General features: G+C 43.2%; 1 protein-coding gene across 2 annotated transcripts in view; it reads left to right on the plus strand.

Moving 5' to 3' along the window:
• Nucleotides 1–14,844, plus strand: part of Cd38 (CD38 molecule) — a 67,615-nt gene that overhangs the window by 22,246 nt on the left and 30,525 nt on the right. For both annotated transcript variants that reach the window (XM_052734857.1, XM_052734856.1), the window contains exons 2-4: nucleotides 7,006–7,135; nucleotides 8,175–8,310; nucleotides 10,317–10,402. In XM_052734857.1, the coding sequence (XP_052590817.1) occupies nucleotides 7,006–7,135; nucleotides 8,175–8,310; nucleotides 10,317–10,402 (352 nt within the window). The remainder of the gene's footprint in view (nucleotides 1–7,005; nucleotides 7,136–8,174; nucleotides 8,311–10,316; nucleotides 10,403–14,844) is intronic.

Genomic DNA, 14,844 nt, shown 5'->3' on the forward strand with positions numbered 1-14,844 from the left:
CTTCCAGACTACAGCCAGCAAAGAAAACTGAGAATTCTTTCTAACTTAAGTGATGCCTTCTACTTCCTGTTCACAAAGTCCACCGTTGCCCGCAACTCTACCATACATAGAAGTCCACGGTTGAAGGTCAAATTTACTTCTTCCTTGTTTCCAGCAGCTCCTCCTTGCTTGCTTTGCTCCAACCAAAAGGCGTCTTTCGTCATACACATCAGGTACCAGGACCTTCTGTCCAGAACATTATTACTTGGATGTTAGTGCTCTCAGGTTCTGTCTTCCTTCAATGCTTTGCTCCGTGCCATCTAATGTCCCCACCTTATGGGATGTTGAACACCGCTTGTCCCCCCCACCCCCCACTCTCATCCTAGTCATTTCCCCCCATGTTCACACAGAACTTGTAGCTTTCTAGCATGTTCTATAACTTTCATAGTTTTTATCTTGTTCTTGGGTTTACCCTCTGCACTGAGCACATGGCAGATTTTAACTAAGTGTTTTCCAGCTTTGTGATTTAGCCATTTTTTTTTTAAATTCTCCCATGTATTACATCCTGACCAGTTTCCCTTCCCTCCTCTCCTCCTAATCCTCCCCTACACACACACCTTCCCTCCCCCCATCCACTCCTCTTTTCCCTCCAGAAAAGGACAGGCCTCCCAGGGATATCAACCAAACCGACATATCAAGTTATGATAAGACCAGGCAAATCCCTTCATTTTAAGGCTGGATGAGGCTACCCAGTAGGAGGAAAAGGATCCCCAAAGCAGGCAAAAGGAACGGAGACAGCTCCTCCTCCCACTGTTAGGAGTCCCACAAGAAAACTAAGCTACACAATCATAACACATGCACAGAGGACCTAGGTCAGACCCATGCAGGCTCCCTGGTTGCTGCTCCAGTCTCTGTGAGCCGCTATGAGCCCTGGTTAGCTGATTCTGTGGGCTTTTTCCTTAAGACCCTGTTTAGGAACGCATCGCTTCCGTGTGTCTCACCAGTCACTCACTTCGCCCACAAGGTGGCAGTCTTTCCTCTAAATAGGAGGCTGAAGTGGCCTCCAATTCAAGAGAGCCTGCAGTTTCTCTTTGAGCAGAGACAGCATGACCTGGTGGACCAGATAACTGAATTCATAGACTGTGCATCCCTACTCCTCGAGAGCTAAACGTGTCGAAGGAACGGGGGTTTAGGGTGTCAAAGCCTCCCACAGGAGTGGCACATTATGAAGGTGGAAATGTGGTTATTATGGGAGTGGTACGAATTTAGAACGGTGATAAAAGAGTTCTGATACAGTGCAGGCTGTCCGTATAAAAACCAGGTTTAACAGTCAAATATATATATATATATATATATATATATATATATATATATATATATATATATGTGTGTGTGTGTGTGTGTGTGTGTGTGTGTGTGTGAGTGTGTGTGTGTGTGAGTGTGTGTGTGAGTGTGTGTGTGTGAGTGTGTGTGTGTGAGTGTGTGTGTGTGTGTGTGTGAGTGTGTGTGTGTGTGAGTGTGTGTGTGTGTGTGAGTGTGTGTGTGTGTGAGTGTGTGTGTGTGAGTGTGTGTGAGTGTGTGAGTGTGTGTGTGTGTGTGTGAGTGTGTGTGTGTGTGTGTGTGAGTGTGTGTGTGAGTGTGAGTGTGTGTGTGTGTGAGTGTGTGTGTGTGTGTGAGTGTGTGTGTGTGTGTGTGTGAGTGTGTGTGTGTGTGTGTGTGTGTGTGTGTGTGTGTGTGTGTGTGTGTCCCTCCATCAGGATAAGATTTACCTTTTCTTTCCCGACTCATGGTATTCTAGCATCCAGAAATGACTGCCCAGTTCTAATCTTGAATGTCTCCTGTGATCTAGAGACACAACTCTTCAAGGGATCATAACTTTCTTTTCTTCTAGGAACCACTTTATTTGGAAAGTAGCTGCATAGTTTTGATTTTCCTATGGGAGGCAGCATTGTCTATGAAAAAGAGCAAGATATGGCCTATAAGGCAGTTTTGGACCTGGCTAATTGACCTTGGACAGGGGCTAAGCCGCTCTGAGCTCTGGTCTCTTTACTTCTATGAGACTAGAATCCCCTCTCAGTGGCTGGTGTGAGATTTTGATGTAAGCACAAGTCATTGGCATCTTGTGCAGCATCTAGCTCAGAGGGAGCGTAATGGCATGGTCACGATTGCCCCTCTTTGCCTCTATTGCTGCTTTCCACCTTTGGCCACTAGGAACCAACCAACTCTGAGGAACTTAGCAGAAAGGGGAGACATGAGGGGTAAACTGTAATCAGTGGTCTATGGTTATGGGAGTAGTAAAGTTAGGAGCAGGGGGGTAGAAAAGAGGAGTGCACACCACTGACCTTGACATGTGGGCTAACTTACTCTATGCCAAGCCTCCAAGACTCCATTTTGGAAGGGAAGAAAAAAACTTCCCTCAGACCAAGAGTCTCCTCTGCCAGAAAAACCTTTGTTCCCGCAAGTCAAAAGGCCGATAGAGACTCCTTATGAAACTTCTGTTCAGTTGACGTACTCGTGAATGCGTTCCCGTTGTCATAGACCTTTAGATTCTCCAGTGCCCCAAGATTGTTCATTACTGTCTAGACCTTTACCCAGGACCACTGGGAGCATCCTATAATGGTGTTGCTCTCTGTAAGAAGGGAAACACTCCCAACAAAGGTTGTGGGGGCAGGCGTGGTTTCTAGGAAACTTGGGGGATCTGGCTCATTCTTAAGAGTTTAAGGGAAGATTCAAGGAGGCTGGCTTTACCTGTACAGTATCCAGGAGCCAACAGGATGGGCCTAATTCTCTGATATGAAATCTTAATAAATTCTCTACACCAGGCTGGAAGCATAAAGCTGAGGTTGGTACAGGTTACGATGCAGCCATCACTTCTATCAGCTACATGCAAAGATGGTTCTACCATCATTTCCTTGTGTCTGTGATTTCCTTTTTGTCTGTATTCAAATTATAATCTACCGTTGCTTTATCTGACGTTGGTGTTCTGTGGAATTGCTCGTAGTGAATTGAAGAAAGGTTAAGATGCGGTTTAGGTATGAGGTCACACTGTTCAGCTTCTCTGAGGGCAGAGCTGTTTGTTTCTCACCAACACCTCCACAAACAACCTATGCCTTTCCTGTCCTGGGGAGGAGGAGCTAAGACCCAGCCTGCCACCAGTGACTCCGTCTGAAACCAGGGAACTTACTCAGTTTCCTTGTCATCTGGACCTTGGGTAGACAGACTGACCATAGCAACCAGAACAGAACCTTATTTCGTTAGGACCTTAGCAGGACGCCCTTGAATATATTACACGTCTAGCATCATTTCCAGAAAATATATTCAGAACCTGTAAGGTATGGCTTTTAGAAAAGTCACACAAAATGAAGAGCTCTAGGGGAATGAAACGGAGCCATTTTCTTCCGGTAACATGAAAAACCATATACTCTTACCTTCTATTCCAGTTTAAAAAGCATGTACCTTATGCAGAAAAAAAAAGGGGGAACTCAGGGGACTTAGCAGAGTGGGCCATCTTTTCTTTGTTTTGTCTGAGATTCGTTTTTTTGTTGTTGTTTTTTTGTTTTGTTTTGTTTTGTTTTTCGAGACAGGATTTCTCTGTGTAGCTTTGGAGCCTGTCCTAGAACTCACTCTGTAGCCCAGGCTGGCCTCGAACTCACAGAGATCCACCTGCCTCTGCCTCCCGAGTGCTGGGATTGAAGGGGTGCGCCGATGCCGCCACCACCACCCAGTGAGATTTTTCATTATCCATCTCCTTGACCTTGTTGGCAAAGTCTGGCCCTGGAGTCTATCTGTGGTTTGTGTGTGACTTAATAGGGAATTATTTTAAAGTTGGAGGGAAAAGTTCATTGTAAAAGGTTTACAGGCCTCCTTCACCTCAGAGTTCACATCAGTGGGCTTCAGGATGAGAGATGGACACCTATGCTCAGTATTAGCTGATTCTGTGGTCCTTAATCCGATAATGAATGTGAAAAGATAATAGATTTCGGAACCAAAGACCCTGTGGTGGGAGCTAGCATTCAGGTCAGGACCAAGTGTATTTGCTCCAATACTGGGTTGTGTTATTCTTGTCTATGTTCAAGTGCCCCATGGACAGAAATGTTTATCTTGATAGCAGCTGGGACACATTGTAGGACTTATGGCAGCCTCCCAGAAAAATATGGAATAAAAGAATGTATAGAAGAAACAACCTACATGTCCACTGACTGATGAACAGAAAAAATGATGTTGCTATAATTGCACAATGGGATATTGTTCCGCCTTCAAAAGGGAGAAGATTTAATACACACTATGTGGTGTTTTAAATGTGAATGGCCCCTATAGGCTCATATGTTTGAATGTTTGGTTCCCAGTTGGACTGTTTAGGAATGATTAGGAGGTGTGGTCTTACTGGAGGCGTGAGCTTTAGGGTTTCCAAAGCCCAATGCCAGACCCAGTCTTGTTCTCTCTGCCTGCTGCTTGCAGATTAGGATGTAAGTTCTCATCTACTGCTCCAATACCATGCCTGCCCGCCTGCCACCATGCTCCCCGCCATGATGGTTATGGACTCACCCTCTGAAACTCTAAGCAAGTCTCCAGTTAAAAGCTTTCTTTTATAAGCTGCTTTGGTTATGGTGTTTCATTGCAGCAATAGTAACCCTAATTAAGATAAAACACAGCATGACTATCCTTAGAACATAATGCTAAGTAAAGTCAACCATAAAGATTCCACTTTCATGAGATACTCAGTATTGTCAAATTGAAACAGAAAGAATTGTGGCAGCCAGGGGCTGGATAGAGGAAGGCCAGGGTGTTAATGCGAATGGGTTACAAAACAGCATAACTGTATTTATCTGTACATTTAAAAATAGTCAAGATGGGCTGGAAGGTGAATCTCAGTGGTAGATCACTCACCTAGCATGTGTGATGCTGAGAGTTTAATTCCAACATCTCAAAACCAAATTGAAACTACCCAGTGCCACTACTGTCGTGGGGTTATATGCGTGTAGTTCCTGCTACTCAGAAATGTTGTTACTATAAGAAAAGTGGAAGTTTGCATCTTGGTGAGTGCAAACGACAGACAAGCATAGCTGAGAAATAAGGTTGGAGAAAGGTTCACTGCAAACAGCAAGTTCAAAAAGAAAAAAAGTGGTGTACACATTGTGGGGGCATATTTAGGTAAAGATTGTGAACCATATGTTTGCAAGATTAAAATGGTGGACAGGAGCACTTTGGGGTCATATTCAGCTTGAATGATAAAGGTGGCAGCCAGTAACACCTCTGGGCAAACTCACCTTTCTTTTTAAAAAAGATAGAAAAACAACAACAAAAAGTTTTAGTTGGTGAAAAGAAAAGACACTTTTAAAGTGTGTTAGTGTAGGAGTTTGCCCCTAAAACTTTAATCCTAACATTATCTTTATTTTGCTGTGAATGAAAAAAGGATAAAGAAGACTTTAAAAACAGTATTTATGATGTATGGCAGATGATGCCTTTGTTTTTCTCTTCGAATTACAAACTCTTCCAAGTGGAGTCAACTCTTCCAAGTCAGGTTCAACAGTATTGCTCCAGTCTCCCCTCCCGAACAAAGAACTCTCCTCAAGTTTTAACCTGGGGTTTCTTGAATCTTTACTGTGATTTGAACTGGAATAAAAGACCTAAGAGAAGCATAAAAATAATTTGGTAGCATTGTGAGTTTTGGTGAGTAAATAAGGGCTTGCTGATGAAAAAGCCTGATATGTGGCAGGTTCTCAGTGCTGGATAACTTCTTTCCACCAGGCCTTTTTCCAAGTGGAAAACACTCTCAGTCTCCCACCTTTCTCTTCCTCAGTCTCTGATCTTACTTTTCCTCAGTCTCCCATCTTATTTTGCCTCCAGTCCTGCAGACGCTACCAAGGGAAAAAGCAGAGGAGCTTTACAGCATTTGGAATTCAGAACAGAAAGTTCTTGAGAAGGCCACTGCATTAATTACTGGAAATAAGGCATAAACCCTACTGAAAGCAAAGTCGCCGCCAAACGTCTACTTTCTAAATTGCCTGTGATAGTACCCCATAAATTTTGATTGACACTAAAGTACATGGCCTCATAACTTTTTATTTTTGTGTATGTAAAAGGTATGGAAAGAGAGATCGCTAATGGGATCCTGGCATAGTTTTCAAAGGCAGGTGCTGATGAACTTAAACTACTCTGTCTAGACTTTGGAAAGAAATGCTATTTAACCTTTCACATTTTCATTTGTATCCACTGATTTTCAAACATAACCAGGGTCAGAATTGCTGGGGCGGGGGAGCAAGGGAAGCTATGAATGCACAGACTGTGGAACCCTGCCCTACGTTAACAAGTCCAACTGCAATTGCCCTACTTATTTAAAGTTTTAATTGACACGTAGCAATTGGGCATATTTATTGGCACAACACAGCATTTTGGTCCATGTACACATTACTATATAATGACCAGATTAGAGTTATTGGCATGCCTATCACCTCAGGCATTCGTGACTTCTCTGTGTTTAGAACATTTAGCCCTCTCTATTAGGTGTTTTGAAATCTTGTCTTTTTTAAAGGCGCTAAGAAAACTTAAGTGCTTTTATATAAGGTGTAGGATGAGAAAAAAAACTAGTTTTCTTCCTATTTTCTCCTTAATTTTATCCAGCACTTGGGTCACTTTAACCTCACGGAGTCTCAGCACGGAGACTAGTTTGCATCTCAGAGGAATGTGCTGCACATCTGATAGAATGATGTAGAGGACTGGCTGACCCTGAGTATATGATGCCCAGATAAAGAGCATTTGTTGCTGTTATCTATGCTCCAAAAATATTTTTAAGGTTTATTTTTATCTTATGTGTGTCATTGTTTTGCCTGTATGTATGTTCATGCACTATACATGTGCAGTGGCCATGGAGGCCAGATGAAGATGTCAGGTCCTCTGGAACTGAACACACAGTTGTGAGCCACCATATGGGTGCTAGAAACCAATCCCAGGCAGCAAGTGCTCTTCACTGATGAGTCTTCTCTCCAAAATATTTTAAAAATCTGTTTTCTGTGTTTCCTTTTATAGTGATCAGGACTGCAAGAAGATATTGAGTACATTCAAAGGAGCATTTGTTTCCAAGAATCCATGCAACATCACAAGAGAAGACTATGAACCACTGGTTAAGTTGGTCACTCAAACCATACCTTGTAACAAGGTAACAAGTTATAACTTTCAGAATTGAGAATCAGAACCAAAGGGAAGAGGTCCCAGGCCCAAAGTTAGGATGCAGGGAGAGAGGAAACGTTGGCATTAGGCATCATTTGATATGGTTGGTGGGGTAGTATTGGTAGAAGACGGGTTTTTGAGAACTAGGATACCATCAGGGTTTAGGATATCTGGGGAAGGAAGATCAGTGAGAGATGGGACACAGAGACAAGAATCTAGCATCAACCCCATCCCACATGAAGAGAAGTAACCCAGACTTATATAATTATGGGACATTCCCCTGGCTTCTGATAATCATAGACATATAAATGGTAACACAAGGCTGATTTATATTTGACGAGTGATTTTTGGTTTTTACTCTCCTGGCCCTCTCCTTCTTAGTTTTTTAGAACCATTCTATGGGGTAGTCAAACCAGGGATCAGAGTCTTTATTTCACCACCAGGGAAGCTCAGGCTTGGTGAAAAGAAATTGCTTAAGTATAAAAGGCTTTAAAGTAGCCAGGTGAAATGTAAAAGGAACAAGCCCTGGGGTCAGAGAAGCCTGGTTTTCAGTCCTTTGTATATACTAGAAAAGGTCTGTCGTGAGGTACAACTCTTTCAAAGTCTGTATTTAAAGCAAAATTTCACATGTCTGAAACTAAGTGAGGCCCTCCAACCCATTCACAGTTATCACCTCTCATCCTGTTTTCAGTGAACTGGACATTGTTGTGACTCCTCCCTGAGGAGTACTAAGTACAGTGCCCTGAACAGAGGAGGTCAATGGTAGACAATAACCAAACTGACTTCTCTGAATATTTAGTGTGTGTGATTTACTCTGATAGTTTCTGCTTTTTTTATTTATAAAAGGTCGATTGATCAATTGATTGATTGATTGACTTATTGATTGATTGAAGTTCTGGGGATGGATCCCAGAGCTTCACGAATGTTAGCTCATTCCACTGTTGAGCCACTCATTCCACTGTTGAGCCACATCCCAGTCCTTGGATTTATTTTTGGACCTAATTAATTGTCTGTTTATTCTTTCTCAGACTCTCTTTTGGAGCAAATCCAAACATCTGGCCCATCAGTATACCAGGGTCGAGGGAAAGATGTTCACCCTGGAGGACACGCTGCTGGGTTACATTGCTGATGATCTCTGGTGGTGTGGAGACCCCACCACTTCTGGTAAGGATCTGGACCACCTGGGATGACTCGGGATGCATGGGAATGGATCCTTGAGGTGAGCAAGGAACTTTGAAAGGTCAATGGGCACCCTAATGCCATCGGTGCCCTAAATGACAAGTCAGGCTCTTAGAAAACAGCAATCCCTATTCTCTTGAAATACCAGCTTGAGAGCTTAGGGTTGTCCTTGGCCTCTGAGGGGTGAGAAGTATACATGTGGAGGAAGTGATTGACCCCATAAGAGAGGAAGCAAGAGAGAGCCAAGAAAGCCAAATTTATTTATTGCTCATTTTTGTGGTAGCCAATCCAATCCTATGAGATCTAACACAGTCTAGAGGAAAATAATCCAATGTCCCAAGAAAGTCATTAATCTATTCAGGAGGGTAGATTCCCTCATGATTCCAACTCCTCTTAGAGGTCCCATCAACTCAACACATTGCAATAGAGAGTTAAGCTTAATGTGAATGTTGGTGAGGCAGACTGTATCAAACCACAGTACTATTTTATAATGCTGTTGAGGTAAGCCCCAAATCTAGTTTCTCCCTCACTTACCCTCTCTACCTCCTTCCTGCTTTCCCCTTTCCCCGCCCCTCCCACTCTCCCTTTCATCCACTCCCTCTTCCCTCTTCACTTCCTCTTTCTCTTCCTCTCTTTTTGCAAGGAATGACCCCCTCGACCTTTAAGTACTATTTCATTCTGCATTGTGTATTCTTGAACATAACTCTGGGCCACTTTTTAAAAATATTTTGAAACTGAAATTATATATACTTAAGGTGGACAATGTAATGTTTGGTTATAAATAGGCACGGTGAACTGATTATTATAGTTGAGATATTTAACATGGGCATCTTAAGGTGTCATCCCCATTGTTTATTGGTGATCTCTCTTTCTTTTCCCTTCATAGCCGATCAATCTATTTGCCTAGTAACCCATCTGTTCTTCATCTCCACTTGCACTGTCTGAGTCTAACACACTAACACCCTCTCTTGCTGGGAAAGCTGTAATGTTATTCTGATGACTCTTTACCCCTTTAGGTCAGTCTCCATCTGACACGACAGAGTTTTTCTTACAGTGAAAATGTGACTGTCTCTATTTCCTTTTAAAACCTAACAATCTCTTTTTACCTCTAGGCTAATAGTCTAAATTCCTTGGTTTGGCATGGCCTCTGTATTTCAGGTGCCTCGTCTTCCATCATTTCCTTTCTCCGATCAAAGCTCATCACAGCTCTTGGCTTTTGCACATGCCATCTGCATAAGGTGCCCTTCTCTTTAGAGTCTGTCTGAAGACTGTGATTCTTGTCCAAAGCAAAATTCAACCTGAACTTTTTCTGGTGGTATTGCACAACACAAGTTACTCTTTCTCTGGTTATTTGACTTCCATACATCACATGTTATGTGAGGCCAGGCTCCCACCTGATTCAACCCTCTATTTCCAGAGCCTAACCCTCAGTAAATGTTTATATACTAAGGCAGATGGCCTTGAGAACAGCGTCATAGAATCCATGGATCCACACTCTATGCTTTGTACCACATTAGGGGCTGAGCCTGTTTTCATGGGGTTGGCTGTAGAAAGCCTGAGACCACCTGAGCCCCCAAACTTCTGGAGGTTGAGAAGGAAACTCTCCAGGAGAGAATATCTGGGAACCAGAGAAGTGTCTGGTGAATGAGTCTTCTTACCGAAAAGGCCTGGCCTTCTCTCTAAGTGTTCCTGGACTCCAGGGGAGTGATGGGGGCTGGTCTCTTTGGGGCAAACTTCTGTTGCCATTTCCCAGAATGATGAGTCAAAACCTATCACACTGTTCCTGTCTGGGATCTGGAGGGGAAGGCAAGGAGTTGGAAGGAATTCAGGGACACTTAGTTAAATTGGGTTGAGATGTGTCCATTCTCCACCCTCTGCCTTGGCGCAGATGTCATTGGAAAACAGTTCCATTGTAATTGGACAGCCAAGAATGGGCCCAAAGGTACAATGCATTTTCTACTTAACTGTTTCCTATAAACTCTATGTTTTAGACATGAACTATGACTCTTGCCCACATTGGAGTGAAAACTGCCCCAACAACCCTGTTTCAGTGTTCTGGAAAGTGGTTTCGCAAAAGGTAAGTTCCAAGCAGTTAAATTCTAGAGTTTTGGCTGAAGATGCTGTCTGGTCACTAGTTGGTTAATTTTGACCCTTTTTGTGGTATGAAAGTGTGGAAATCTTTGCTGAGAACAAAAGCTCAGAGATACACACTAGAAGATTTTCGCACATGACTTCAGAACACCCACAGAGTCTTTGCAAGCTCATAGAAAGAATCCCTATACCCAATGAGTGAATAACATTCATTGGTTGTGTCTATCAGGAAGCTAGGTTTAGCTTAATCCTGACTCCCAGGTATTGATTCGATTTCTGGAACAGTTTGAATAATCTGCATTTGTAGACCACTTAATATGTGCCCAACCCTTTGCAGGAGTTAAGAACTCTATCCTCACAACAACCGTATGGAATATCATGAATACCATGGCCACTTTGGAGGTGGCAAGATAGAGGAGCAAGCAAACATGGGAGCTACTCATGGATTCCAGATCTCGAATCTGGGTGGAGAAACACTAGCTTGCTCACCTCACATCTGTGTCTAACTTCACTTGAAGTTGCACAGGCATTATTTACTTTTCCCTATTAGTGTGTCTCTGCAAGAAAAATTCCTTTGTAAGTAGACCACAGTGGGAAAAGAATGAACGCAATGAAGAAAAACCAGTGAAAGGAAAAGAAAAAAGCCCCAAAGTATTGATTATGTATTCAAATGAAGTGCACATCTGAGGAGGTGTGGAAGATGGAGACAAATTTGTCAATACACGTGCCTTAGTCCATTTGCCCTGCTCTAACCAAAAGCTAAGGTTGTGCAATTTAGAAAGGACCTCAGTTGGGTTAAGTGCCAGCAGGTCAGGGTGGTAGCAGATTTGATGTCTAAAGAGGGCTGTTCTGTGTTTCTTGGATGCCAACTCATTGCTGTGTCCCCACATGTCAGAAGACAAAAGATGCCCAGAGAATTTCCCTGAGCCCCTTCACAAGAGTACTGATGTCATTCATGAGGGTAGAGCCCTTATGCTCTTACCAACCCAGTTTCCAACTTAGGACTTAGGGGCTGAGAGTGGAAGAACACACATCCAAACCATAGAAGCATACAAATTTCACAGTCAACAAGTCCCATGTCTCTATGTCATTCCCATTTCTCTCTCCAAATAGATAGTATAAGAATTGAACAAATTTTCACACTAGAGGTGGAGACACTAATATTCTTAGCTTAAGAGACTAATTGCAGAAGAAGGGGAAGAAAGACTGTAAAAGCTGGAGGCAGTGAATGAATACCAAGAAACCGTGTCCTCTGCACACAACAGGAGAATTGCACATATGAACTCCCAGCAGTTGTAACAACATGTACATGACCTGTACCAACCTAAGGACAACTCTCAGCATGGAGAGGGGAGGTGGACACAAAGTGCCCTCACTAGCAGGGCAACTCCTGCTGACTGATAGCTGCTGGGAGGAGTCAGTTTTCTTTAAGAGTGTTGCCATAGGTAGATCAACCATGCTCTGGGGGCAGGCCAAACATTCATGAATATCTAGCCAATAGAAGTAGGACTTGATGGGTAGGAAAAGAAAAGAGGACACAAAGTTGGGTGGTGGTTGTGGGTAGATCTGGGAGGAGCTGGGCAAGTGGTGAATATGCTCAAAACTCGTTGTGAAAAAACTCCCTAATAAAATTTTCTTTAAAGAGACTAATCCGAGGTCATTGACTGGTAAGTAGCTGAACTGAGGTCCTAGTGTAGGTCAGCCTAATTTTAGAGCATTAGTCTTGACTTCACACTGTCTGCTTACTGCTTATGTCTTTTTTTGAAATTTTTTATTTTTATTTTGCAATACAATTCAGTTCTACATATCAGCCACGGATTCCCTTGTTCTCCCCCCTCCGGCCCCCCTCACCTCCCCCCCAGCCCACCCCCCATTTCCACCTCCTCCAGGGCAAAGCCTTCCCCGAGGACTGAGAACAACCTGGTAGACTCAGTCCAGGTAGGTCCAGTCCCCTCCTCCAAGGCCGAGCCAAGCGATCCTGCATAGGTCCCAGGTTTCAAACAGCCAACTCATGCAATGAGCACAGGGCCCGGTCCCACTGCCTGGATGCCTCCCAAACAGATCAAGCCAATCAACTGTCTCACCCATTCAGAGGGCCTGATCCATTTGGGGGCCCCTCAGCCATTGGTTCATAGTTCATGTGTTTCCATTTGTTTGGCTATTTGTCCCTGTGCTTTATCCAACCTTGGTCTCAACAATTCTCGCTCATATAAACCCTCCTCATTCTCGCTAATTGGACTCCCAGAGATCCACCGGGGGCCTAGCCATGGATCTCTGCATCCAGATCCCTCAGTAGTTGGATGGGGTTTCTAGCACGACAATTAGGGTGTTTGGCCATCCCATCACCAGAGTAGGTCAGTTCAGGTTGTATCTCGACCATTGCCAGCAGTCTGTTGTGGGGGTATCTTTGTGGATTTCTGTGGGCCTCTCTTGGGGGAGTGGGAGATCCCAGCTGGATCAACAACAGAGAGGGAGAACAAGGAATATGGTAAATGAAGACCACATGAGAATAGGAAGAAGCAAACTGCTTATGTCTTTTAAATGGCAGGTTAAGAGTCAGGAATAAGATCAGTGGTAGAACACTTGCATGAATGCAGTTGTGCTCTTCTTCACCTCCCTGTATCAACTAAATTGCTACGTCAAGGGGGCTTAGGAGTGGAGTGGTGTAGGGAGACAGAGGATTAGCATGGAAGTGAAGGGACACTTTTTTTTTTTTTTTTTAGTAGTAAGTAGGTTTTTTTTCATTTTATTGAAAACAGATTCTTTTCTCATTCAGTATATCCTGATTATAGTTTACCATGCCTCTACTCCTCCCAGTTCCTCCCCACCTCCCCCACCTGCCTCTATATCCATTCTCTTTCTGTCTCTTATTCAAAAAGAACAGGTTTCTAAGAGATAACCAACATGACAAAATAAAATACAAAAGATAAAGTGAAAACTATTACATTGAGGCTGGACAAGGCAACCAACAGAAAGAAAAGAGCCCCAAGAGCAGGTGCAAGAATCAAAGACTCATTCATTCATGTAATTAGAATCCCATATTAAAAAATACTAATCTGAAAGCTCTAGTAATACCCAGAGGACCTGGTGTAGGCTCATGCAGTCTCTGTGCTTGCTGCTCGAGTCTCTGTGAATTCATTCGAACCTTGCTCAGTTGATTCAGATGGCCTAATTCTTAGGGGACACATTTTAATAGGCAATTTTCTTAGACATTCTGACCATAGATTCCTCATTTTTGTCTCCATCAAATGGAGATCAACATATATGTGTTCTAGAATGTTGCTGCCGCATTTAAATAAAATACTATTATCTTGTTAAGTAACAGAACCTATCCATTCAACAAATATTTGTTGAGTACTTACTACAAGTTTTGAAAACTCAGAGACACTGCATATTTTTGTTTGCTTGCTTTTTCAGAGAATGCTTTTCAGTTATGTTATCACTCTGGGATATGTTTTACAGACACACTATCTCCAAAACCTTCTACAGCAGGTCACATTTTATATATACTAAGTGCTTTCTTGTACTCCCATCTCAGTCCTTCGTACTAAGAGTTCAATGATGAGGGTGACCGAAGGCACCCTGCCTTCTGAGACACTGTGATACCCAAACCTTGGTCCTTGCCAGACTCTCATGGAGGAAGGCAAACAGACTAGTCCCTATCTTTGACAGTAAGGATTGTTCTTACAGGTTTGAATCTCCAGATCTTCTTACTGCTAAGTCATGTGACCTTGAGCCCTCAACTGAGCCAATGTTTACCTGTGTCAGGGGACTCATGAAAATTCTACCTTGTGGGGTCCAGCGCTCTTTTGAGTCATGAATGATTATTCATAAGGATCAGGGGTCTGTCCATCTCTCTCCATAGCTAGACAGGCATCACTGGACTTCATAATTCAGCTCCAAAATCTTCCAGTGGTGTAGAGGTCACCTGTAGACTAAAGTCCAATTTCCTTAACAAAGTACACGGCCTTCTGTGAACTGACTTTTCAACATCCACTACAGTTTCCCCCACTAACACCACTGCTCTCCTAAGCCCAGGGCCCCTTCCAGTCACAGCTTCTTCACATGGTGGAGTCCCACCTACTCTTTGGAACATGGACTTTGTCTCCTATATGGCCCTTTTTTTGTTCTTTCCTAATCTTTAGTACAGGATATCTTCCTTTGTCCTGCCAGCTTTTCCTTCCTTGGAATTTTACTGAGCAAAACTTACCCTCTGCCATGTACTAGATAGAAATCACTGAAGACTCCAGAAGAACCTGGGAAGCCAAGCTCTCATTTCTCACAGATATCTTCATACCGATGGCTAAAGCTGTTCAACCTATCATTACAATGTATGAATTGGGTACTATGCACAGATGTCACGGAAGGAGACCTAAGTGCCAGAAGTCTGGGTCTGTCTCCAGAGGAAGCTGGACAGTACTCTGTTCA

The sequence above is a fragment of the Peromyscus californicus genome, unplaced genomic scaffold (genome assembly GCF_007827085.1).
Source record: "Peromyscus californicus insignis strain IS unplaced genomic scaffold, ASM782708v3 Scaffold_13__1_contigs__length_99412109, whole genome shotgun sequence".
NCBI classification, from domain to species: Eukaryota; Metazoa; Chordata; class Mammalia; order Rodentia; family Cricetidae; genus Peromyscus; species Peromyscus californicus.